Here is a 26,325-nt window from a genome sequence, read left to right on the forward strand (position 1 = left end):
AGCTCTGTGGAGCTTATGCCCAATCTCAACCATGAGAATTAGGGATTGTGCTTGGACTGCATGACATTTCTGATTAGAGATGCTCAGCCAGATGCAAACAAAGGATCTGCATGGACCAACAGGGAGGAAGATAGGCAAGCCAAAAGCTACATGGTTCTACCAGATACTTGTAAGAGACAGAGTCTGTACACGGCTTATAACTAGTGTTTGTGTTCGAATCCAGGTTTCCCCAATTTCGCCACACACCACACTTCAGTACCTGGAAAGGGTCACGAGGTTATGGTCCATGCCACACTTAATGACTGATGCTTCCTTCCTCCAAGCCGGAGGGAGGAAGCATCAAAGTCTCATGAAGTGCAGCGTGAGTGATCTCCTTGTCATCCTCTCCCACTAGCTTCAATACTGAAGTGCATTGCAATCTTGGTTTCTGAATTAGGAAACCTGGATCTGATCACAATACTACTTGTAACATATGAAGCAAGAGCAGCTGGTACTGACTGGTTGGCTCTTAGAATGCTGAGGGGCAGGCAGGCACACAAGAAAGATGGGGGGGGGGGGGGGGGGGGGGGAAGAAGAGCAGGGTTTGTTGGCTAGAATTTGTTTCTAAACTAAGGCTTCTTTCTGTAATATGTCATTTTGTCTCAATGTTTGTCCAGTCCCAGGATTGCAAGGAAGAACTCTGGCAGTCTTTTGTAATATACAAGGTGTAATTACGCACAAGCCTAAAGTTACATACACAAGGGTAGTAAATGATGCCTGTAGGGGGATCGGAATACTTTATCAGAAGCATAGACACTAGACACTTTATGCACTACACACTACATCCAGTCACTGCTATAGTCTGAAGTCCTCCCAAAGAGATTCAGTATGCGCCTTTCCTCATGCAGTCTGAACAGTGTAATGATGCAATACAAAGCAAGGGCAGCAGCAACGCCACAACTCCAGCAATCCTAAAACTACATTTTATTTCTAAGTGCTCTGCCTGCAGGTAGAAGTAGATTTGTTAGTAGAAATGGTCCTTAATTTAGGAGTCTTTCACACAAGCAGGTGCCCAGTGTGAAAGGATGGATGCAATTGCTACTGTGGAACCACAAGGCGCTAGCAAACGCTCAGTACAGATTGTAAAGGCTCATACACACAGACTATATAGTCTTTGGAAAATGAAAGATCACAGACCACTCTTACCACCCTTCATGTAGTATGAGAGCCATACCTTCAGTCTTTTCTATGGAGCTGAACTCCCCATCAGAAAAAAATCTTTGCAAGATGCTGCACACACACAGATGCTGTACAGACACAAAAGATCAGTATCTGCAAAAGATATGTTCCTGCTAAAGATTCGTTCCTGCAGATCGCATTCATAGTCTATGAGATCTGCAGATCATCATACACACCTTGTTTAAAGGGACGGTTCAGGGACAGTTGGTAAAAAATAAAAATCCGAATCCACTTACCTGGGGCTTCCTCCAGCCCGTGGCAGGCAGGAGGTGCCCTCGGCGCCGCTCCGCAGGCTCCCGGTGGTCTCCGGTGGCCGACCCGACCTGGCCAGGCCGGCGGCCAGGTCGGGCCTCTTCTGCGCTCCATTGTGCGTTCCACGCCGGCGCGCTGACGTCATCGGACGTCCTCCGGGCTGTACTGCACAGGCTTAGTAGTTCTGAGCCTGCGCAGTACAGCCCGGAGGACGTCCGATGACGTCAGTGCGCCGGCGTGGAACGCACAATGGAGCGCAGAAGAGGCCCGACCTGGCCGCCGGCCTGGCCAGGTCGGGTCGGCCACCGGGAGCCTGCGGAGCGGCGCCGAGGGCACCTGCTGCCTGCCACGGGCTGGAGGAAGCCCCAGGTAAGTGGATTCGGATTTTTATTTTTTACCAACTGTCCCTGAACCTTCCCTTTAACTGACAATCATCTGCAGATCAGACAATCATCTGCAGATCAGACAATCATCTGCAGATCAGACAATCATCTGCAGATCAGACAATCATCTGCAGATCAGACAATCATCTGCAGATCAGACAATCATCTGCAGATCAGACAATCATCTGCAGATCAGACAATCATCTGCAGATCAGACAATCATCTGCAGATCAGACAATCATCTGCAGATCAGATCTGCAGATGAATGTCTGTTAAACAAGGTGTGTATGATGATCTGCAGATCTCATAGACTATGAATGCATTTTGCAGGAACTGATCTTTTGCAGGAACCGATCTTTTGAATGTCTACAACATCTTTGTGTGCAGCATCTTGCAAAGATTTCTGTCTGATGGAGAGTTCAGCTCCATAGAATAGACTGTAGGTATGGCTCTCATACTACATGTAAGGGGGTAAAATTGGTCTGTGATCTTTCATTTTCCAAAGACTATGGTCTGATGTGTGTATGAGCCTTAAAGAGACTCCGTAACAAAAATTGCATCCTGTTTTTTATCATCCTACAAGTTCCAAAAGCTATTCTAATGTGTTCTGGCTTACTGCAGCACTTTCTGCTATCACAGTCTCTGTAATAAATCAATGTATCTTTCCCCTGTCAGACTTGTCGGCCTGTGTCTGGAAGGCTGCCAAGTTCTTCAGTGTTGTGGTTCTGCTACGAACTCCCCCTTCCAGGACCCTCTATGCACACTGCCTGTGTATTATTTAGATTAGGGCAGCTTCTCTTCTCTTAACTTTTACAAGCTGGATAAATCGTCCTCAGAGCTGGCTGGGCTTTCACATACTGAGGAGTTACAGACAAGGGCAAAGCTGTTTGCAGGAAGAAAAGAGCAGCCTGAAACTTCAGTGCATGAGAGATGCAGGGGGAAAGAAACACACAAATGATCTCTTGAGATTCAAAAGGAAGGGTGTATACAGCCTGCTTGTGTATGAATGTATTTTCTATGTGTGGACATACTGTACATCAACCTACTTCCTGTTTTGGTGGCCATTTTGTTTGTTTATAAACAAACTTTTTAAAACTGTTTTTAACCACTTTTAATGCGGCGGGGAGCGGCGAAATTGTGACAGAGGGTAATAGGAGATGTCCCCTAACGCACTGGTATGTTTACTTTTGAGCGATTTTAACAATACAGATCCTCTTTAAGCCAGTCTACAATCCCAAAAAACATTAAAGTTTGCCTACACATTCTATAGAATGCCAAGGCAAAGTACATAACATCTTCAAAATGAAGCAGGCGGGGGCAAGAGGACAGTCCCGCGGCCCAACTGAAAGCGTCCTGCGGACCACCAGTGGGCCGCAGACCACAGGTTGGGGATCCCTCCCCTAACGCACTGGTATGTTTACTTTTGTGCGATTTTAACAATACAGATTCTCTTTAAGGCGGTGTCTGTTCTGTGGATGTATCTGACCACAGCAGCAGCTATAACACTTGTCAAGTGCTGACAAACAGTTACAAAAGCTGCTATTTGGCTGTATTAAATTGCAACCAGAAGGTGCCTGTTAGCATCAGATTAGATGCTGAATTGCAAATAAATGCAGTCATACATCCACACAAAAAACAAACAAAAAAAATAAATAAAAAACACCCCAACCATGGATCGTTAGTAGTTTCTAGCTAATGTTCCATGGATCAGTTTTTACACCGATCAGCTTTCTATCCATGCCAGTGTGACCCAGGTCTTACTACTGTATTGTAAAGTAAACCATACAGTACAGATCAATCCCCCCAGTTAGGTTGTAAGCAGGGATGATCAATGAGACCATATTTCAAAGCTCCTGCAGAATTACGTACATTTTTATGCAACTATAACCAGCTTGAAAATGGACCGATCAGTTTAAACCTGGGTGGGACTTGACTGGTCCATTTTCAAGCTGCATATATTTGCATAAAAATCAACATAATCCAGCATGAACTGAAATATTTGCATCTCATGGATTATACCTAGTTGTGAGGTCAGAAGTAAAGCCAGAACAAACTGTACAAAAAGGTGAAACTAACTACCAGAAGGCCATAATAAATATTTTTTCTGCCAAGAAATTTGTAATTTTGTCACATCAGTCCTACAATTCTGATAGCATTTCCATCACCAACCTTTTCACAACTTCATCATCCGTCCGTGAGCCATCCCGACTCTTTCCTATGTCTTCCTCCACCGTACCATCATTTTCGTCGTCATCTTCAGCTCTTACAGTTACTAGAGTAAACATATTTAGTGATTTTACTTCAGGGTGCCACATTATAACTGATCTACACACACACAAATACACATTTTATTACTGCACATATAAAAGTTCTTTGCAAACACTCACAGGCCTAATTACTGACTTGACCCATTATCTGAACTATTGGTTTGAATAAGAAACAAGTTTGGCGCTAGTCTAGTTTAGGGGACCCAGCAGGAAACCTTATAGGAAACGTCCGCTAATGTGATTGGATGGACAGCACCCTCTTGAACTACTAGGTTTCAGATAGATTGTAGTAAAACTCCGCCCACACTTTTTGGCCAATCACAGTGCTTAGTGTTGTAGAGGGTACTGTGATTTCCTAAGAGGTTTCCTGCGGGGTCCCCTAACCTAGCACCACTAGTTTTAGGGTTCTTTCAAACTGTGTCCATTGTGTCAGACAATATAATCGCTTCACCTTGCAGATGAAATGATATTCCTATGGGACCATCAGATTGCCATGCAACACGGTCAATCAGGACAATGCACTACATGCAGCGAGTTTGCAAGGTAACATGCACATTTACAGTGGCAGTGAGGCATAGTTTCACTGCACTAAATGCCTCACATAATGGTTGCATCACACATTGCAACTTTTCAGCTATGTTGTGATGTGACAGAAGAACAATCAAATTGGAACCATAATCTTCAAAGTGTGAATGGAGCCTAACAACTGCCAAAAGCTACAGTATGATATATCTGCACGCACATTAAGCTTGAGGAATGGGTTAGACATCTCTCTAGCATGGTTTTTACTGGCATGTCTGTGCCAAAAAAAAAAAAAAAAAAATTATATTCCTCAGCAGAGATCACCACTCTACACTGTTTCCAAACACTGCTCTATTTACCCTAATACAAACTTGAGAAATTACCAGAAAATGCAGCACGGTCACTATACAGGAAACTGCCACTGTCAGTGGCATAGGAGATAGAATTATGTAAATCTACTTGATCAACCCTGATCTTGTGTAGATTGAAAGCAACTTGAAAATGGACTACCTAAAATAATCAGCAGCTGCATTTGATTAGTGCATGTGCAAGCAATGTATAAAAAAAAAAAAACCAAAAAAAAAAAAACCGCTTTTCATCAACTCACCAATCCTACCATATCATGGACCATACCTAGAAGAGGAACAGCCAGCATGACTGCCAGGGGAGGAGTAGAAATCCACAACTTCCCCAGATCATTTCAGTTTTGCCTAGAGAGCCCACCTGTGCCACAATTATGTTCAATTTGAGAAGTTATCTGCCTCATTCTAACATATCTTGTTCCACAAAATCAAAATGGACTGAAAGATATGTGCAATAACTCACTAACATTTACCTATACCAGATTCAGATAAGATATTAATATATTTATCCACTGCACAGCCAACACTACCAGCTTTTATGCAAAAAAGGTATAATGAAGACCCGATCATAGCATTTCAATTTAAAAAGACACACTGCCTACAGCAAAGAGCAAGCACATGGGGACCTGAGTTACAGTGTAACACTGATTGCTTCATAAGACAGGGACAGCTTACTAGAAAGCATTTAAGAGTTCACAGCACTCAACTCACACATCCAGTCATAAACTGGGAAGTTTTAAAGAATGTTAAAAGAAAAATTTTTTCACACAATTAGCTAGACAAAACTTCAATGCAAGCACAAGAAAAACAATAGCTGGAGCTAAAGTGAAGCATTTGCTAAGGGAAACAAGGCTTCACTTGCTAAAGGAAGTACAGTATTTCTGAATACACATTTTTTCCCCAGTATCAAACTATGAGCAGCAAATGTTTGCTACAGTTGCTATATGATAGTGAGGTAGTTCAGAAGGCACCATTACCGTATAATAATGCATTGTGTGCAAGTGGTGGTGGGGGGGTGCAGCCAGTTTAGTGGTGCCCCTGCCTAAGAGAGAGGATGTGACAGGAAATGAGGACCAGTAACATGACAGGACATTGGGTAAGAATGTCTGACACAAGTTGACACAGATGAAGCAATAACTCCTAAAGAGCGTGAGGATGGAGAAAGTTCCAGACCTCTCGCACCCCTCCCCGCCTCTGGAAGGCTGCCGGGCAGGAAGCTTCTAGAAAACGCCAACTCCAGCATGCATAATTAGTGCAGACAGAGTCTCCCCAGCAAGGCTCACTCACCGAAGGCCAGCAGCACGAAGCATAGGCCGACAGCCCACAACTTCCTCATGATGAGCGCGCACACACCACTCTCCGGTATCCACAGACAACTGCAGCCCCGACCTCTTCCAATGCTTTAATATCTGCCCCTGACAGGCACCGGGCGGACACAGGGCAGCCGCCAATGGTAGCCAACCACGCACACAAAGCCACCAATCACAGTCTTCCTCGCAACCCGCGTCTCTGCAGCGCTGGCCAATGAGCGCCTTCCATGTACGGCGACCAAGGCTAGGAGCGTGTCCCGCTCCTATTGGCTGCAATACAGAGGAGCTCAGGGCTGTTGGGGCACATGCTGCTCCTACTGGCTGCAGTCACTGGGGAGAGTCATAACACAACCGACAGAGGGGGGCACCCGGGAGCACAGGAAAGCGCCTGCCATGCACACATAATACAAGCTAGACAAGGGCACAATGCAGCCTTTACTTCCGGGGCAGGTCACGGATGTTTACACTGGTAACACAGGCATGGTGCTGTTGCTATGGGAGTGTCTGATCTCAGTCATTGCCATCAGACAGCCTGAGAGAAAAGCAGAGGTAATCTGTCATTATCTATATTTAGGTATGGACATTTTTAGGACTGGATTTCATGATTCTTCAGTGACACTGGGGGTAATGTGCAGTCAAATGAATGAGCAATTGTTCACTTTAGACATTAGGTGCAAAGGGGACAGAAGATTGCACCTCACGTTTCTGATAATATAGCAGCACTTACATCACTAATATGCTCATAATGTGCATTTCCTAGAGACAGTTTTGGAGGAAGCTAGTTAATTTTTTAGGTGTATTGCATTGCATATTTTAAAGCCCAATTCAAGGACAACATTCACAGTGGGGAATTGCGTTCCATGGAAAAACAGGATTTCACCGGAGGGAAAAAGTTGCATCACACCTAAAGTCTGCAGTGATTCATGTGGTGCATAGAAAGTATGCTTCACTACAACTGTTAGATCTCTTTTGCACGGGCAGCTGCAGGCAGCAAATTTGGCTCTAGTCTTTAGGGAACCCAGCAGGAAATCTCAAAGGAACCATTTCTCCAGTCACAATCACACTGAGAAAAATCAAAGGCAACTTAAGTGCGAGTAATTATTATTATATTATTTATTTTATTTACTTAAAGAGACTCCGTAACAAAAATTGCATCCTGTTTTTTATCATCCTACAAGTTCCAAAAGCTATTCTAATGTGTTCTGGCTTACTGCAGCACTTTCTACTATCACCATCTCTGTAATAAAGCAACTTATCTCTCTCTTGTCAGACTTGTCAGCCTGTGTCTGGAAGGCTGCCAAGTTCTTCAGTGTTGTGGTTCTGTGATGCATCTCCCCCCTCCAGGCCCCTCTCTGCACACTGCCTGTGTATTATTTAGATTAGGGCAGCTTCTCCCTTCTCTCTTATCTTTTACAAGCTGGATAAATCCTCCTCTGAGCTGGCTGGGCTTTCACATACTGAGGAATTACATACAAGCAGAGCTGTCTGCACTCTGCAGGAAGAAACAGCCTGACACTTCAGTGGAAGATAGCTGCAGGGGGAAAGAAACTCACAAATGATCTCTTGAGATTCAAAAGGAAGGGTGTATACAGCCTGCTTGTGTATGAATGTATTTTGTATGTGTGGACATACTGTACATCAACCTACTTCCTGTTTTGGTGGCCATTTTGTTTGTTTATAAACAAACTTTTTAAAACTGTTTTTAACCACTTTTAATGCGGCGAGGAGCGGCGAAATTGTGACAGAGGGTAATAGGAGATGTCCCCTAACGCACTGGTATCATGTTTACTTTTGTGCGATTTTAACAATACAGATTCTCTTTAAAGGGATACTGTAGGGGGTCGGGGGAAAATTAGTTTTACCCATGGCTTCTAATGGTCCTCCACAGACATCCTGTACCCAAGCAGCCACTTACCGATGTTCCGGCCCCGCCTCCGGTTCACTTCTGGAATTTCAGACTTTAAAGTCGGAAAACCACTGCACCTGCGTTGCCGTGTCCTCGCTCCCGCTGATGTCACCAGGAGCGTACTGCATAGGCACAGACCATACTGGGCCTGTGCAGTACGCTCCTGGTGACATCAGCGGGAGAGAGGACACGGCAACGCAGGTGCAGTGGTTTTCAGACTTTAAAGTCTGAAATTCTAGAAGTGACCTGGAGGCGGGGCCGGAGCATCGGTGAGTGGCTGCTTGGGTACAGGATGTCTGTGGGGGACCATTAGAAGCCATGGGTAAAACTCATTTTCCCCCGACCCCCTACAGTATCCCTTTAAAGAGAATCTGTATTGTTAAAATCGCACAAAAGTAAACATGATACCAGTGCGTTAGGGGACATCTCCTATTACCCTCTGTCACAATTTCGCCGCTCCTCGCCGCATTAAAAGTGGTTAAAAACAGTTTTAAAAAGTTTGTTTATAAACAAACAAAATGGCCACCAAAACAGGAAGTAGGTTGATGTACAGTATGTCCACACATACAAAATACATTCATACACAAGCAGGCTGTATACACCCTTCCTTTTGAATCTCAAGAGATCATTTGTGAGTTTCTTTCCCCCTGCAGCTATCTTCCACTGAAGTGTCAGGCTGTTTCTTCCTGCAGAGTGCAGACAGCTCTGCCTGTATGTAATTCCTCAGTATGTGAAAGCCCAGCCAGCTCAGAGGAGGATTTATCCAGCTTGTAAAAGATAAGAGAGAAGAGAGAAGCTGCCCTAATCTAAATAATACACAGGCAGTGTGCAGAGAGGGGCCTGGAGGGGGGAGATGCATCACAAAACCACAACACTGAAGAACTTGGCAGGATGTCTGCAGGGGACCATTAGAAGCCCCAGGTAAGTTCAACTCATTTTCCCCCTACCCCCCTACAGTATCCCTTTAAAGGCTCTTTTCCCACTTGAGCGGAAAGCGGACATTTTTGTCTCTTCTTCGTTCATTGCTAATCGAACAGTGAACGTCTTGTTCACATTTGTTGCTCTGTGATGGATCTGTGGGATCCGTTGTGGTAAGTGGACCGCACTTCTGTGCAGTCCACAGTAATCTCAGGCAGGTTCATGAGCTCCCCCATATAGCCTATGGGCTAACGCATCTGCAGCCAGCTACAGCCGGACCATCGGAGGGGACATTACACTGTCTGCTCCCACTGATCCGGCCCAAGTGGGAACCAAGCCTTAAGGAGGAAGTCAAGTGAAAATAATGTGATAAAAAAGTGCTTAATTTTTACAATAATTATATATAAATGATTTAGTCAGTTGCCAATTGTAAAATCTTTTAAATCCCTGATTTACTTTCTGACATTTATCACATAGTGACATTTTTACTGTTGGCAGGTGATGTAGCTGCTGCATGCTTTTTTAGCAGTTGGAAACAGCTGTAAACAGCTGTAAACAGCTATTTCCCACAGTGCAGCAAGGTTCACAGACAGGAAAATGCCAGGAGTACCACGGTCCTCAGAGTTTCTTGTAAGAGGGGTTTCACCACACTGGGCTCTATTCATAAAATTTTTCCGCCAGTTTATCGCTCAAAACAGCTGACTTTCCCGTCCATTTAGCAAAGTGGGCATTCATAAAAGCTGTTTCCGCATGATACGCTACAATTCCCCAGCAGAGTGAGAAATTTCCGCCTTGTGCGGTGTTTTTCTAGATTTATCTACAAAATGTCCATTCATAAAGATTAGAGGAAGCGGTATGAGGACGGGAAATACCGCTTCCTCGGATGTAGTGAGAAGAGTTCGGATTACATGAAAGTGATTGGGACAGACCTCCCAGAGAGAGCAGTGCACGGAGGGACTCTGCCGGCTTCAGTCTTTCCGCATGCCTTCCGACAGCTTACCGCCAGCCTTCAGCGGGAGATCTCCGCTCTGCTATCGCAGCTGCCAACATTTTTATGAATGACCACCCAGAAGTCTAAAATACAGATGCAGTATTTTCCCTCCACGAGATTTTTCACCTCAAATTTTTTATGAATAGAGCCCAATATCAGTCATATAGCGCCCCCTGATGGTCTGTTTGTGAAAAGGAATAGATTTCTCATGTAAAAGGGGGTATCAGCTACTGATTGGGATAAAGTTCAATTCTTGGTTGGAGTTTCTCTTTAAGGGAAATGTCCGAGCTGGCAAAAAAAAAAAAAAGACATCTACTTACCTGGGGCTCCCTCCAGCCCCTAACAGCCGCTATGTCCCTAGCAGCAGCGCCGCTCTCAGCCGCTGGCTCCCGGTCCCTGACAGATATTCCCTTTAAACAAAACTAGTTGTCTGGCAGCCCTGCTGATCAATCTGGCTGCAGTAGTGTCTGACTAACACCAGAAACAAGCATGCAGCTAATCTTGTCAGATCTGACAATAATGTCAGAAACACCTGATCTGCAAATGCTTGTTCAGGGTCTATGGCTAAAAGAATGAGGCACAGGATCAGCAGGATATCCAGGCAACTGATACTGCTCGAAATGAAATAAATAGTGCAGCCTCTATTTCCCTCTCACTTCAGTTGTCCTTTAGGCTGGTTTCACACCAGGACGTTGCGTTTTAGGGAACGTTATGGTCGCATAATGTGCCCCTAACACAACGCCTGGTGCTCCCTGCTTTGGACGTCAGAGTGAGCCGCGTTGTGCAGCTCACTCTGGCGTCCGTGATGCCGTGATGCGCACTCTTGGACGCATGCGGCATCACGTGGTCCAGCCGGCCAATCGCCGCACAGAGCGGCCGCTCCAGGAAGTAAACACTGCACGTCACTAAGTGCAGTGAATATTAATTAGCCATGTGCCTGGCCGCTCTCCGCTCCTCTCCAACGTCACTGAGCATGTGCAAACAGTCTAACGCGGCTCTGCAGCTTAGAAAGTACTGCATGCAGTACGTTGTCTAATGGCGCAGCGTTACTAAGTAACGCAACGTGGGCACTGTGAACAGCCCATTGATTTTTCATTGCTGTGCGGTGGGGTGCGTTACAGGCTGCTCTAACGTGCGCCTGTAACGTCCCACTGTGAAACCAGCCTTAAAGAGACACTGAAGCGAAAAAAAAATTATGATATTATGATTTGTATGTGTAGTACAGCTAAAGGCCCATACACATGTTGGATTTCCGCGAACGACGGGTCGTTTGAACGTCCCGTCGTTCGCTCGCTAAATCGGGCATGTGTACAGGCTGTCGTTCGCTTGATAAGGGTGAGTTTGATCCAACTCACCCTTATCAAGCGAACGACAGCCTGTGCACACGCCCGATTTAGCGGGCGAACGACGGGTCGTTCAAACGACCCGTCGTTCGCGGAAATCCGACGTGTGTATGGGCCTTAAGAAATAAAACATTAAGATCAGATACATCAGTCTAATTGTTTCCAGTACAGGAAGAGTTGAGAAACTCCAGTTGTTATCTCTATGCAAACAAGCCATTAAGCTCTCCGACTAAGTTAGTCGTGGAGAGGGCTGTTATCTGACTTTTATTATCTCAACTGTAAGTGAACTGTTTACTTTTTCTCTGCTAGAAGAGAGGTCATTACTTCACAGACTGCTCTGAAAGAATCATTTTGAATGCTGAGTGTTGTGTAATCTGCACATATTATAGAATAATGCAATGTTAGAAAAAACACTATATACCTGAAAAAAAAAGTATGAGAATATTTTCTTTGCTGCTAATCTTCTAGTAATTATTCATAGTACACAACCAATTCATTATATCATATATTTTTTTTCGCTTCAGTGTCTCTTTAAGGAATGGTACTCACAGGATCCAAACCACATGTGTTGAAATAGAGAAGAATGCGCATGGTGCGTGGGAAAATGAAGTACTGTACACGTTGTCCACACACTACAAGTGTGAATTCTCCTTTTGGTTGATCCACACTAGATCCAGTTGCAGAACACAATCCACGGTCCGGGCTCCCGTTTTCAGAAAGGGGAACGCAGATGGATCTGTGCTGCCCTTTTGCAGCAAATGTTTTTGATCCGTTTGTATTCTTTTGTTTCCCCCCAAAAAATGGCTGTGGGGGTAGCAGCCAGGTTCCCAATAGGTGTCCCCCAAGTAGCCTGAGGGGGTAGCAGCCAGGACAGGGGGTAGCAGGAACAGCGGCGGGGAGAGGGGTCCTGGCTGCTACCTCCTCAGGCAACCTGGGGGACCCCTGTTGGGGTGACGTGAAGTGGAGGAGTATGCGGATCTCCCTCCATTTTGTGTGAAATAATAGCTTGTGTAGAGGAAGATCCATTTTTGCACTGCCTTCACCACCCCTCCGCGTATCTGGGAGTGATCAGGGTCTGTGAAAATCCTGCAAATCTGGACCCTGTTTATAATTGTAATGGTGTGTACCAGGCATTAGATTGCTTTAGCAGACCCTGCAGCTGGGTGCCTCCTGCTCATCTTTTTCCATCCTCTCCAGCAGAACCTGAGCAATGTGGTGTAGATATGTTCAGCATGAAGCAGGTGGACTCAGGGTGAGTAGTGATGGTCATGTCGAGAACACATGGGCCCATATGCAATTAATGTTTTCACCTGCTTTTTCTCCTAGGTGATATTTTCTAAATTGTCAATAAAATACATTTAAAGCCACCAGCAAGCAAGAAAATACTCAAAATAATTTTAATAATACAATGGGCTTGATTCACAAAGCGGTGCTAACTGTTAGCACGCTTATGAAAAGCCCCTTATCACTCCTATAGAAACTTAGCGCGTGCTAATTAGCGCTTGCATGCAAAGTAGCGCTCGCACCCATGCGACCTTTAGGGCCCATCCAATGCGACCTTATAGGCGCATAGGGTGCGATATTTCGCGCGAACCGGCCTTTGCGCGCACAAAGTTTTGCGTGCGGTACTTTGCGCACGATATGATTCAGCTTGGTGCATGCTAACTATTTAGCACCCTAGTTAGCACCCCCAAAGCCTTAAGGCGTGCTAACTAGGTTAGCACCGAATAGTGAATCAGGCCCATTGTCACCAACCTTTTGGTAGTGCAAAGTGCTGAAGTTTCAGTTGCAAAGTGCTGAAAAATTATTTGAAATAGAAAATGAAAAATGATCTCCTAGGAGAAAAAGTGAATTGCATATGGCCCATAGAGAAGCATGTGATTTGTTTGATCAGGTGATAGATTTGCAAAGGTCTGATTTGCTGTGATCACATCCTTTTTTAGCACATGATCATGGCTAGCAAATCAGAGACTACATATCTATCACCTGACTAAAATGATTACATGCTTCTCCATGAGATCTCCTAGACATGACCATCGGTACTAACAGCTTAATGGCTGCAGGAAAGACTGGGCATGGAACCCTGAAGAAGAAATGGATACTGTCAGAAATTAGGGGTTTTGGGTTATGAGTTCAAGGAAAGGTCCGACGAAAAAAAAAAAAAGATCTACTTACCTGGGGCTTTCTCCAGCCCCTGGCAGCCAATCTGTCCCTCGCTGCAGCTCGGGGATCCCCTCCATTGAGAATACACCAGCCTGATCACGCTCACATGGCCTGGAGTGTTCTGTGCAGTAGAAGACGAGGTAAGCATCTGCAATGGAGGCGACCCCGGGACCCTGGAGCTGCAGCGAGGGACATATCGACTGCCAGGGGCTGGAGGAGGCCCCAGGTAAGTAGATCTTTTTTATTTTTATTTTCCTTGGATGTTTCCTTTAAGCTAATACATAGATTAGGAGGGTTGTAGTTAGTGAAAAGAGTGGGCCAAATTATTCATTGTTGCTGCTGGAAGATTAAGGCTGGTTTACAGTTATTTTTTTTGTGTTGTGATGCGGTGCTCCTGCTTGCATTACCCTAAGCTCCATGCGTTAGGCTCGCGGCTTGTGGTAGCGCGATGCAGACCTGCATCGAATCGGATACTTTTGGCACACAATAATGGACCGCATTAAATGATGAACGTGTTAAACAGTTAAATCTATGTTTACTTACCTGGGGCTTCTTCCAGCACCTAGAAGTCTTCCGGGTCTGTGCTTCCGCCCGCTCACGAACCTGTCCATGTTACCTGGTGCCTACTGCACCTGCACATTAGTATGCACAGTCGTAGTATGTGCCGGGTGACGTAGACAGGTTCGCGAGCGGGCGCTCACATGTGCAAAAGCAATGACCCAGCGATGGGTCGGTGAGCTTTACTGGCAGCCAGCAGGACACTGGGGAGCTTCGAAGCTATGGCGAGGGACGCAGAAGACTTCTAGGGGCTGGAAGAAGCCCCAGGTAAGTAAACATAGATTTAACTGTTGCCTTTCCACCCCTTGCAGTAGAATGGGGTAAGGCAACACAGGTACTCACTTGCAAGTGTAAACGGGGCCTCAAGGATACCTGTAACCAAATTCTGTAATCTACACTGACCACGGTAGTATGTGCCTTGAAGGCTGACATACATGTCTGCAGGGTCAGCATGGTCGTGCAACCGCTGCCAATCCTTGTATGCTGCGGTTAAAATATTCAACATTATAGTCTAAGATAATGAGACAGGAAAAGGCTGACTCTGTCACCCTGCTATTTTCTTGGCATTCACACTGAATATACCAGCACCAAAATTGAACTTAGCACCTCTTTCCACTACAAATTGCAAATACACTTCTTTGCAATTTTTGACAATTTTAACTAACTGTTTTTTGTTTGTTTTTCTTGTGCAATTTTTGTGCGATTTCTATATATGCTACTGTGATCTTCAGTTGGATTGGCTTGAAAGATTACATTAAAACAGGGAAATTACAAGAAAATGGAATAGTACCATGTTTTGTTTGCATTTTTTTAGCTCCCTTTGCTCCCTATAAACACTAACTGCAGCAGGTAGTGCATTTACATTTGTGTAAAAATCACATCACTCTAGTGGAAACGGTACAAAATAATTTACATTACCATGCTAGCATTATCCACGTTGGCAAAAGGCATGCATTCCGAAAATTGCATAGAGATAAATTCAGTGGAAACGGGCCCTTACTCTCTTTAGCAAGCTACGGAAGTGTCAGGTGGTCCCCAGTCATGAACTGCGACAGTTCGCTGTACAGACCACAAAAATATATTAATACTATTACAGAGGACAAAAATCCTACCTAAAAATCTACAAGTGTCCCTGTGTCCTGTCCCCGTGTCAGTGCTTTTGCGCTACTGCGCATGTCCTGCACTGACAGCTGTTGGGACAGGACGCAGGACGTGCCAGGGGGCAGGCCGGGCGTAGGTGTGTGCACGCAACGGGTTGGCGCGCCCGCGGCAATGATAGGTCACTAGTATGTAATATAAAATAGTACTTTACATAAATGTAATGGAGTACTGTATTATTTATTGTTGTAAAGTGGATATTCTCTGGATCTTTGGCCTGGGTTCTTGGTTTCAGATTTGCACAGACTCTAGAACTTTGAAAAGCACTAATCCACATAGGTTTACTAGGCTTAGCCTGCTTTATTATGGACGTTGTCCCAACAATTCGTTTTTACTGAATACATTAGCTGTTATAATGTAAATTTATATTTGTTATCTAATATTGTCTTAGTCTCAGTCAGTAAATGGCACAAGCTATTACAGGTTGGCAGGTGTACTTACTTCTGGGCTGTGCTCCATGCATGCAGCCAGCAGACATGTCATTTTTGTGTCTCTTAATTTAAGTGAGACATTAGCCTTCATGTTTTTTTACTGTTGTGTAGAGTTTGGTCCTGCCAGTCTTTTATTAGTCTCTCTTTCCCCCTCTCTCTTTCCCCCTCTCTCTCCAGGGCTGGTTCACACTGCAAGAGCTTTTTCTAAGTGCTGGTGATATTAAAAACCTTTGCTAATGTAATGCTTTGAGTTTGTTCTCACTTGAGCCAAGTGATTTTATAACAATCACCCATAGCATTGCATTAGCAAGTGCTTTTTAACCACTTGACCACTGAGGGGTTTTTCCCCCTTTAAGACCAGAGCAATGTTCACCTGTCAGCGCTCCTCCCATTCTTTCACCAATAACTTAATCACTACTAATCACAACAAAATGAACCATATCTTGTTTTTTCACCACCAATTAGGCTTTCTTTGGGAGGTACATTATGCTAAGAATGATTTTATTCTAAATGCATTTTAATTGGAATAATAAGAAAAAAAATGGAAAAAAATCATTATTTCTTAGTTTTTGGCCATCATAGTTTTAAAATAAAACGGTCTACTATGGAAAAACCCTACACATTTTATTTGCCCATTTGTCCTGGCTATTGCAGCGTTTAAAATATTTCCCTAGTACAATGTATGGGGCCAATCTTTTATTTGGAAATAAAGGTTCATTTTTTCAGTTTTGCATCCATCGCTATTTACAAGCCCATACATTAAAAATAACAGTAATATACCTTCTGGACATACATATTAAAAAAAAGTTCAGTCCCTAAGGTAACTATTTATGTATTACTTTATGTAAAAAACATAAAAAACATTTCTATACAAAAAAAAGATTGGGTACTATGGGAGAGTGTGGAAAGGAAAGGTTAATTTTAGAAGTCAGTGTTGGTATTTTTATTAACTAAATGCATTTTTGATGTAGTTTTACTATTTGGGCACAAGATGTCCTCAATCATTTCCGATTCACGTATGTAAGTACGTGAATCGGAAGTAATGCGTGGCAGTGTAACACCAGGAAGATACAATAAAGCAGGCATCTAATAGATGCCGGCGTTCATTGACACAGGAACTGTGTTCCCATTCATTTATCTCCCGCTAATGAGCGGTGATGGCTGCGAGCGCAGCCACCTGCCGCTGAAGACGAAGATTCACAGCCCTGGGACTTCAATTGAAGTTTTTCCGGGCCGTGATTATACTGCACCTGGTTCGGTAAGTAGTTAAATCACTAGCGCTACAAAAAGTGCATGCAGTGTGAACCAGGCCTGAGAGTGGTTTCTGCACCATAAGATCTAAATACAGGAAGAGTAGTCTACAATATAATCCCAACATGCTGTAATTTGGCCAACACCTAACCTAGCTCAACCCCTCTAAACTGGTGAAAAACGAACACTCCGGGGCTCTCCATAACCCTACCTTTATCACCAGGGCCTGTTTTTAGGCATAGGGAAAGAGGATATCTCTTAGCACACTATGCTTTATGGAATTCTTATACACAACTGTCTGCTAGTTCCATCAAATGATACTTGTAAGACCCTCAGAAAAAAAAAGTTAGATCCTCTCCTAAGATCAAAAAGCCATTGATCTGCACTTCTTCCAGTAAATCACCAAATTTATTGTATAAAAATGGAAACACACATAAATGCTGTCTGGCAGCTACAGCCCCCTGTTTATTAGCCTATCAGCCCTTATATAGCAGATTCGATCACTGTGATTGTATCTGCTTGAAATCGGTAAAGCAAACTGCCCGATCAATTTCCATCAGAAATTGGCTGATTGGACAGGGTGGCAAATTTAACGTGATCAGTGGCGGGACAAGAACACGTCACTAGCAACATTCAATGCAACGCAGAATAACAGCAGTACTCTCACTTGTCCCACTTGCGCATGTCTTCCCAAGTCCGGTGAGTTAACTTAAAGAGAAACTCCAACCAAGAATTGAACTTTATCCCAATCAGTAGCTGATACCCCCTTTTACATGAGAAATAGAATGATTTTCACAAACAGACCATCAGGGGGGCGCTGTGTGACTAATTTTGTGCTGAAACCCCTCCTACAAGAGGCTCTGAATACCGCGGTACTCCTGGCAAACTGCCACAATGTAACAATGTTCACAGACAGGAAATGGCTGTTTACAGCTGTCTAGCAGCTAGAAACAGCTAAATAACCTGCCCACAGTAACAATGTCTCCATGTAATAAAGTATGTGAATCTGGGAGAGGAAAGATTTTACAATGAGCAAACACTTACTAAATCATTTATACATAATTATGGTAAAAAATGAAGCACTTTTTTACTACATTATTTTCACTGGAGTTCCTCTTTAATGCAGCAGGTCTCCTCTCTCCCCTATGTCTTTTTCTCTTCTGTGTCATGTGACACAAGCCGAAGTGCAAACACCGGAGCTCCAGCATCAAACACGCTGGAGCTCTAGTGTTTGAACTTTAGTTTGTGTCACTTGACACGGAAGAGAAGAGGGGCACAGGGAGGAGGAGACCTGCCGCATAAAGTTAAGACAACGGACACGGCAGGACACACACGCCAACCGGCCAGGTAAGAGCTCTGCTGCCAGGTGGGAGGAGCACAGATGGAGGAGACCTAGGCGGCAAGGCAGGCAGCAGCTCCTAAGATTTTGACTCAGTTAAATGTTGTGTGCAGTGTGTGGGCAGCCAATATCAGAGTTGATCAGAGAGGGATCTATCTGATGGTTGATCTAGACTAGAGCAACTGAACAAAGAGGAACAGAGCCGTGGTGGGAGACCAGTGCATCACTGTGTACTGGCGCAGGACAGGACGGCTGCAGGGGGCTGGGAGAAGCCCCAGGTAAGTGAAACTTTTTTTTAAAGGACCCCTGTCGTGAAAATCTTAAAATTTAAAATACAAGTAAACATATACAAATAAGAAGTACATTTCTTCCAGAGTAAAATGAGCCATAAATTACTTTTCTCCTATGTTACTGTCACTTACAGTAAGTAGTAAAAATCTGACATTACTGACAGATTTTGGACTAGCCCATCTTCTCATGGGGGGTTCTCAGGGTTTTCTTTATTTTTAAAAGTACTTAGTGAATGACAGTTGTTCCGTCCAACTGGCAAAAAAGTGTGCAGTGAGCAGGGAGGCTGACCAGCATCTTTGTATAAATCTTTTTCAGGGAATGTCTTTATAAAGAATAAAGACCATGCTAAGAATCCCCCATGAAGAGATGGACTAACCCAAAACCTGTCAGTAATGTCAGATTTCTACTACCTACTGTAAGTGACAGCAACACCCTCTAGATTGTAAGCTCGCAAGGACAGGGACCTTCTGCTAGTGTTTCTCATACCGCTGTAATTTTAACATATGCACATGTACCAACTATACATCAACTATGTATGTATTTGTATTTATTCTATTCAATGCCATGACAGTGTCTTTTACTTCTCATGTATATCTGTTCCCCATTATTTGTTTGTACTATGTACAGCGCTACGGAAGATGTTGGCGCTATATAAATAAAAAATAATAATAACATAGGAGAAAAGTAATGTGTGGCTCATTTTACTCTGGGAGAAATGTACTTCTTATTTGTATGTGTTTTCAATTTTAAGATTTTTGCGACAGTTCCTCTTCAAACATATTTCAGGTTCGCTTTAATTGTTTTATATTTGGTCTGTTTTGATTGTTGCAACTCACCTTGATTTTTGGTACAAATTTCCCACCTGTAAAGACCAGGTCTGTATATAATTAATATAAGGTGGCTACACAGCATCATAACAACTATAGGAATGGTTTGTTATGTGTGCATAGCAAGTAATTTGTGTACCCTCTAAAGACTTGTTTGGAGAAACATAATTTCTGTATATAACCTATGCGTTTGTTATTGTTTCCTGCAAAACGTATTAATGTAGGCTGCAATCTAATCGTTCTATTCAGTGTAAAGATAGGATTCTTGGATCGGCACTGTAAGAAGGAAGCTTAAAGGTAGATTTCTCAAAAACAACCATGGTTCTCCCCAGGGGTATTAAGAGCCTTCAGCATGTTTCTGTTTTTTAAAGATACTACAACTTTGTGTAGGCATATTAAAAGAGCACCCAGGCACAGCTTTGAAATGCTTGCTCATTTATGCCTATTTATGCAACAAACATCCTCATGTGAGGTGCTCGTGTGCTTATCAAGGTAGGAGAGGGAGGTGGATTGCACTGGTTGCTAGGTTATTGTAGCCTTACTGCTGTAGATCAATGTATGCAGTTGTTTGACTGCACCAGTTCTAGTCCATGTGTGGGGATCCCAATAAAGACAATCTCAGCAGTAAAAACTTTACAAGAGGTTAATATTGCTTTTCTCTAGGTGTATTACCAAATCATTGTTCTGCTAACAGGTCTATCTTACCTCTTCATACTCATCATTGGACTTCAATATTGTAACGACTGTGGAACTTTCTCCGTGATCAGCGCACAACGCATGCGCTGACACGGCGGAAATCCTCCACAAGCGTATATTTGCAGGCACCCAGCAAAAGGTGCTACGCACCTGTAGAGGGAAATTCCTGTCGGCAGATGGCGCTGGGTAGTGCAGAGGAACCAATCCTCTGTACCTCCACAAGTGCCAGACAGGAATTGTACGAAGCGCAGAACGCAATCGCAAGAGAGGCGATTGCGAATGAGATTGAGCAAAGGGACAGGTTGTATGTGTGTGCGCCAATCCAGTCGCCACCCCGCGACCGCGCACACACACAACAGCAGATACGAAATAGGAACGCGATCGCGAGAGGTGCGATCGCCAGACGTGACACAAGGCAGATCAGAATAGAATACGAGGGTAGCAAAGGCACAGCAAATAATACAATAAGGAGATACGGAAAATAACAAACGCTAGCTAACTGCGAACACCGCACTCATTCGCAACAGTGCACGCAGTTATGCGCGATCTCCACGTGATAAGCACAATAGAGACAAGCACGCCTAACTAACCATTAACAGACAAACATGAAACAGAGGACGCGAGCGCTTGCTTAACGGTTACCTCACCGAGCCTCCAGCAAGCGTAGCGGACAAGACAGACACACGAAAACAGGGACAAACGAGAGATAGGATCCACAGCACTAGCGAAAAGTGGCTAGCGTGATCCAGGTACAGAGTAGCAGAACAGAAGGATCCCCAGCGCTAGCGAAAAAGTGGCTAGCGCGATCCCAGAAGACAGAACAGAAGGATCCCCAGCGCTAGCGAAAAGTGGCTAGCGCGATCCCAGGAGACAGAACAGAAGGATCCACAGCGCTAGCGAAAAGTAGCTAGCGCGATCCCAGGAGACAGAACAGAAGAGATAGCTGGTAGCAACCGCTGCGCCAGCTATACTCCAAGAACAGAGATCAGAACCATTTCCTGTCCACCACCGCTGGGACAGGACAATGGCAACAGGCAAGACAAGACAGAACAGGCAATACAGATAGTACAACCTGACTGGGCTAGAAGGGGAGCCTAAAGCAACCCCCAGGAATTAACTATACTAGATAGCAATGGCTGACACTCCAGCAGTGTCCATCAGGAACAGACCATGGAAAGGAAATGACCAGCAAAGCCTTCTGGGAAACATAAAGCTCTTATAGTGCCAGTCATCAAAGAAGGCATGTAGGGGATTTGCATAACGAATGTATGCAAATTCCCCAGCAAGAGAACAGACCAGAAACTTGCAATGGAAAGACAGGTCTCTGTTCCAGAGACCTGCAGCCCACAGACTAGAGGAATGGACAAACAGCTGTCTGCCTGTGCAGCCAGCTGAGCGGATCATCACAAATATATACCGTAAACACAGCTTTTTTCAGAACGTGACACTGCTTCTTTATTGTACATTGCGTGTTTTAACTGAAGTGTTGTAATAACATGATGACATGCCTTTTATTCAATAAACCTGATGTGTTAGGCACAAAATAAAAAACTCTAAAAGGGTTACGGCCCCTCCTTACTCTATCTGTAGTTACAAAGTTAGTTTGGTTAAACAAATACATCTGGCCATCAAGTTCAACCAGAAAGAAAAATAAAACCACCATCCTGAACCCGCACATATTCCAGTTGATCCAGGGGAAGGCAAAAAACCTTACAAGGCCTGGGCCCATTAGCCTTAAAAGGGAAAAAATGTCCTGACTCCAGATGGCTGTCAGATAAATCCCTGAATCAACTCTCCTAGGTATTACCTAGTAATTGTAGCCGTGGATGCCCTTCAATGCAAGAAAAGCATCTAAGCCCTCTTTAAATGCAGGTATAGTGTTTGCCATAATTACTTCCTGAGGTAAGATATTCCAGATTTTAACCACACTGTGAAGGAAAAAATGTTTTTTTTCTGGAGCGAAAATTTTAAACAAACTGATTGGATTAATATTGGCCTTGTTTTTCTGTTTGATACATTTCAGCTGGACGGTTGTTCCTGACACCTTGATGTTCCATCCATTCCATATTGCTTTCAAAGCAACAATGAGATTCTCTTTATTCTGTTCTTAACAGTGGTTCAGAATCTGTTGTGGAGTAAAAAGGACACTTGAGCTCTGTATTGCCTGAAGAATCAGGTTGTGATACCAGTTCTTACATACCAGCTACTCTGGGTGAGAAACACAAAACCAGCAATCTGCAGAAGTGCAAAGCAGCATGAGAGAAGCAACGCAGAGAACATTTTCTCATGACAAAGCTACAATTGTGAAACAAACATATATAATTTTTGCCTTATAAAGAATTTCATACGAACCATAATAAATCTTATTTGTTGCAACTCTTTACTTCATCCTTCAAAACTCAGAGAAACCAGTACTAAACACACTGAGGGTCCATAATACTATCATGCCTCACATAGCAGAGTATTCAGTAACTGCTCACAAAGGTCATCAATATTATTTTACAAGCAGGTCACCTATTCGCCCCTATATCTGTTCAACACAGAAGGATTTTGTAGAAGAAAGGAATTATTTGGCCCAAGTGGTATTTCCTCAGCTGGAGCACTTCTGTTTTTTGCGTGGAACATCTTTTGAAGCTGTTGATCTAAAATGGCCGGTGGAAGAAAAGCTGTATAATACAAACCACTTACATTCAGATTACATTCAGTATGAGCAGTTAAAACTGCATCTAGATTACATTAACCACTCATCTCCATTTTTTATATGTTTACTGGGCCATACTTATGGAAAGTTTACTTCCAAAAGAAGGATCCAGATTCCCATAAACTCTTCTGATTGGCTGGAGGATGAAGAGGATTTTATAGTGGCAGCTAATGGTGGCTATCCTTGGGTCCTAGATGAATGTAACAAGGACTGTAGCTTCACAGAGCTTGAGATTATCCAAGCTTCCTTTATGAAAGATACGCAATTCCAGTACTACTACTTCAGAGATTATAGCTTTATTGAAGAAAAATTGCAGCAAGCTGCCGATCAGGAGAAGCCATATTTTGTGTCAACATTTGCTAGTAAAGATGAGGATGAAGAATTGAGGATTTGGAACCTGAAACTGAAAATTGTAGACAAGGGTTTACCAGTTAGGTTCTTTAAAACAAAGGAAGAACTTGGAAACCTAATACTTGAAGATTGGTGTAATGCCATAGAAAAGCTGTATCCCCTTCACAGTACTCCTGGAAATATAGGTAAGTCCTCCCTTTTACACTAGGTCGTTCTCATTGCGTTGCGTTACCCTTTCTACACACAGGGTAATGCAACAGTAATGAAAGTTTATGGTGCCCAGTACACTTCCCCTGTTGCTGGAAGTGCCCGATTCGACACCGAGCCGTCACAAAGTCAACAGTGCTTTATTGTTGGACTTCCATGGCAAAGCAGCGGCGGTGGAAGTAATGAAAGTCAATGTGTGATACATACATGTTAAACACGTTGGTGGCAGCTATGTGGCTCGCATGCAAGATGCAAGGTATGACAGCAGGGAGTATGTCACTGGGCGAGAGTTGGGGAGGGGGGAGGGCGGCAGTGCTATGCATATGACCCTGTTGTGTTGTGGGGGCAAAGCATCGCACTGCAAACGCACTGGCCAGGTATTTACCCGCCCTAAAATGTACAGCTCTTGCTGTGTCACAAAATCCATGTTTAACAATAGGGATGGCCCAGCCTAGGAGAACTCATGGAGAAGCACATGATCAGTTTGATCAGCTTATAGATTTGTAAGCCTTTGATTTGCTGTGATGACTTCCTGGTTTAACACATGATCATGACCAGCAAATCAGAGCCTTACAAATCTATCAGCTGATCAAACTGAACTCATGCTACTCCATGAGTTCTCCTAGGCTGGGCCATCCATATTTAACAACAAATGCACCAAACCATAGAGGCCATATATCAACACATCTGTGGTCTTTCTGGCTTTGACAGTTCAGCAATGTGTATACATGATGCTGAGCTGTCAGTGTCCCTGGTGAGACCCGACACACACACACACACGCACGCACACACACACACACACACGGCCCAAGAGTGTTTACGGTACTGGGATCATTCTGAGTACGTTGTGCTGCTTCTTGCTGTGATACTGCCTCGGTTTTTCCTTGCATTGTATATTTCTGCTGTAACTTAATGTTGTGCATTGTTCTTACATTATGTCTCTACTGTAACTTATTTTTGTGAGCTGCCCTGTGATGCTAAAACCAATTCCGGGCATGACCCAGTCATGCTTGGCGAAATAAACGATTCTGATTCTGACACACACATACATGCACTTTAAAGCTGTTAACCACCTTAGCGGTATGGACGAGCTCAGCTCGTCCATTACCGCCAGAGGGTGCCGCTCAGGCCCTGCTGGGCCGATTTACATGAAATAAAGAGCAGCACACGCAGCCGGCACTTTGCCAGCCGCGTGTGCTGCCCGATCGCCGCCGCTCTGCGGCGATCCGCCGCGAGCAGCGGCGAAAGAGGGTCCCCCCAGCCGCCTGAGCCCTGCGCAGCCGGAACAAATAGTTCCGGCCAGCGCTAAGGGCTGGATCGGAGGCGGCAGACGTCAGGACGTCGGCTGACGTCCATGACGTCACTCCGCTCGTCGCTATGGCGACGATCTAAGCAAAACAAGGAAGGCCGCTCATCGCGGCCTTCCTTGTTTATTCTGGGCGCCGGAGGCGATCGGAAGAACGTCTCCGGAGCGCCATCTAGTGGGCTTTCATGCAGCCAACTTTCAGTTGGCTGCATGAAATATTTTTTTTTTTATTTAAAAAAAACCCTCATGCAGCTGCCCTGGCGATCTTAATAGAACGCCAGGGTGGTTAAACTAAAATAGCTAGTGGAAGAACAGAAGACATACTGATAAGTTCATTGTTTAGCAGACCCCCATACTGGCTTTAGATGAATCATGAGAGATCAGAACACTCAAGACCCCCTATCAATTCGACCAGTGGGTGCAGGATCTGGGAAGCCAAGCCAATCCAGGAATATGCACAAAAGGATCCGCAAGCCAACAGTGGTAGAAAATGCTGGTATTCCTTATTCAGGAATTCCACATGGCAAATGTTAAAAATCACAAGGTTCAACTGACGCGTGTCGGGCTTACAATCTGCCCTTAGTCATAGTTAAAAGTGAACCTGCAAGGGGAGGGCTTTATGTAGGTGGGGGGAAAACGCTCCGCCCTATACCTCAACCAGCCCTCGCCTTAAAGGGAACATTACATACATGAATTATCTTAACCACTTTACCCCCACGCGTACGGATTTCTCCGCCCCTTTTTTTCCCTCCTAAAAAACCAGAGACGGAGAAATCCGTACCTTCCGCGCTACCGCCGCTGTCCGCGCTCCCGCCGCTCGTGCGCGCGCACCCGCCGCTCGTGCACGCTGCCGCCCGCTCGCCCGGAGATCAATGAACGGGAAAATCCATTCCCGTTCGTTGATCTAAGCCCCCGCAATGATCTGCTGCTTCTTTCAGAAACAGCGAGATCATTGTGAGTCTCCCAGCCTCCTACTGCTTCCTGTAAGCGTCCTTCCGGACGCTTACATGTCGCATGTAAACAAACACTCTGTGGCCATCTTGTGGCCAAATAGTAAACTACACCCTAAAAGCATTTTACATATACAAACATTACATTTACACAATAAATTAACTCATTACCTCCCACACTCCCCAATTTTTTTTATTTTTTTTTTTGTAATTAAAAAAAAAAAAAAAAATACAATAAAAAAAAAAAACATAAATAGTTACCTTAGGGACTGAACTTTTTAAATATTTATGTCAAGAGGGTATAACACTGTTACTTTATAAACTGCGGGCTTGTAATTAGGGATGGATGCAAAACTGAAAAAAATGCACCTTTATTTTCAAATAAAATATTGTCGCCAAACATTGTGATAGGGACATAATTTAAATGGTTTTATAACCGGGACAAATGGGTTAATACATTTCATGGGTTTTAATTACAGTAGCATGCTTTATTTAAAAACTATAATGGCCGAAAACTGAAAAATAATAATTTTTTCCCACATTTTTTCCTATTTCCCCATTAAAACACATTTAGAATAAAATAATTCTTGGCATAATGTCCCACCTAAAGAAAGCCTAATTGGT

General features: G+C 44.0%; 2 protein-coding genes across 6 annotated transcripts in view; one reads left to right on the top strand and one right to left on the bottom strand.

Annotated features, from left to right (window-relative positions):
* The window catches only part of HSP90B1 (heat shock protein 90 beta family member 1), a 31,272-nt gene extending 24,786 nt beyond the window's left edge, over positions 1-6,486 (bottom strand). Inside the window, 2 exon segments of the mRNA XM_068273665.1 lie at positions 4,022-4,125; positions 6,292-6,486. Of these exon segments, the coding sequence (XP_068129766.1) occupies positions 4,022-4,125; positions 6,292-6,340 (153 nt within the window). The 5' untranslated portion in view covers positions 6,341-6,486.
* Positions 6,487-6,553: 67 nt separating this feature from the next.
* The window catches only part of LOC137563881 (putative tetratricopeptide repeat protein 41), a 110,539-nt gene continuing 90,767 nt past the window's right edge, over positions 6,554-26,325 (top strand). For 2 of the 5 annotated variants that reach the window (XM_068276922.1, XM_068276926.1), the window contains exons 1-3: positions 6,554-6,863; positions 11,997-12,064; positions 22,210-23,423. In XM_068276922.1, coding sequence (XP_068133023.1) covers positions 22,631-23,423 — 793 coding nt within the window. In that variant the 5' untranslated portion in view covers positions 6,554-6,863; positions 11,997-12,064; positions 22,210-22,630. Of the gene's footprint in view, positions 6,889-11,996; positions 12,065-12,670; positions 12,725-22,209; positions 23,424-26,325 lie in introns of those variants that run through there. The other 3 variants (XM_068276923.1, XM_068276924.1, XM_068276925.1) reach the window with 3 other exon arrangements.

The sequence above is a fragment of the Hyperolius riggenbachi genome, chromosome 3 (assembly GCF_040937935.1).
Source record: "Hyperolius riggenbachi isolate aHypRig1 chromosome 3, aHypRig1.pri, whole genome shotgun sequence".
NCBI lineage: Eukaryota > Metazoa > Chordata > Amphibia > Anura > Hyperoliidae > Hyperolius > Hyperolius riggenbachi.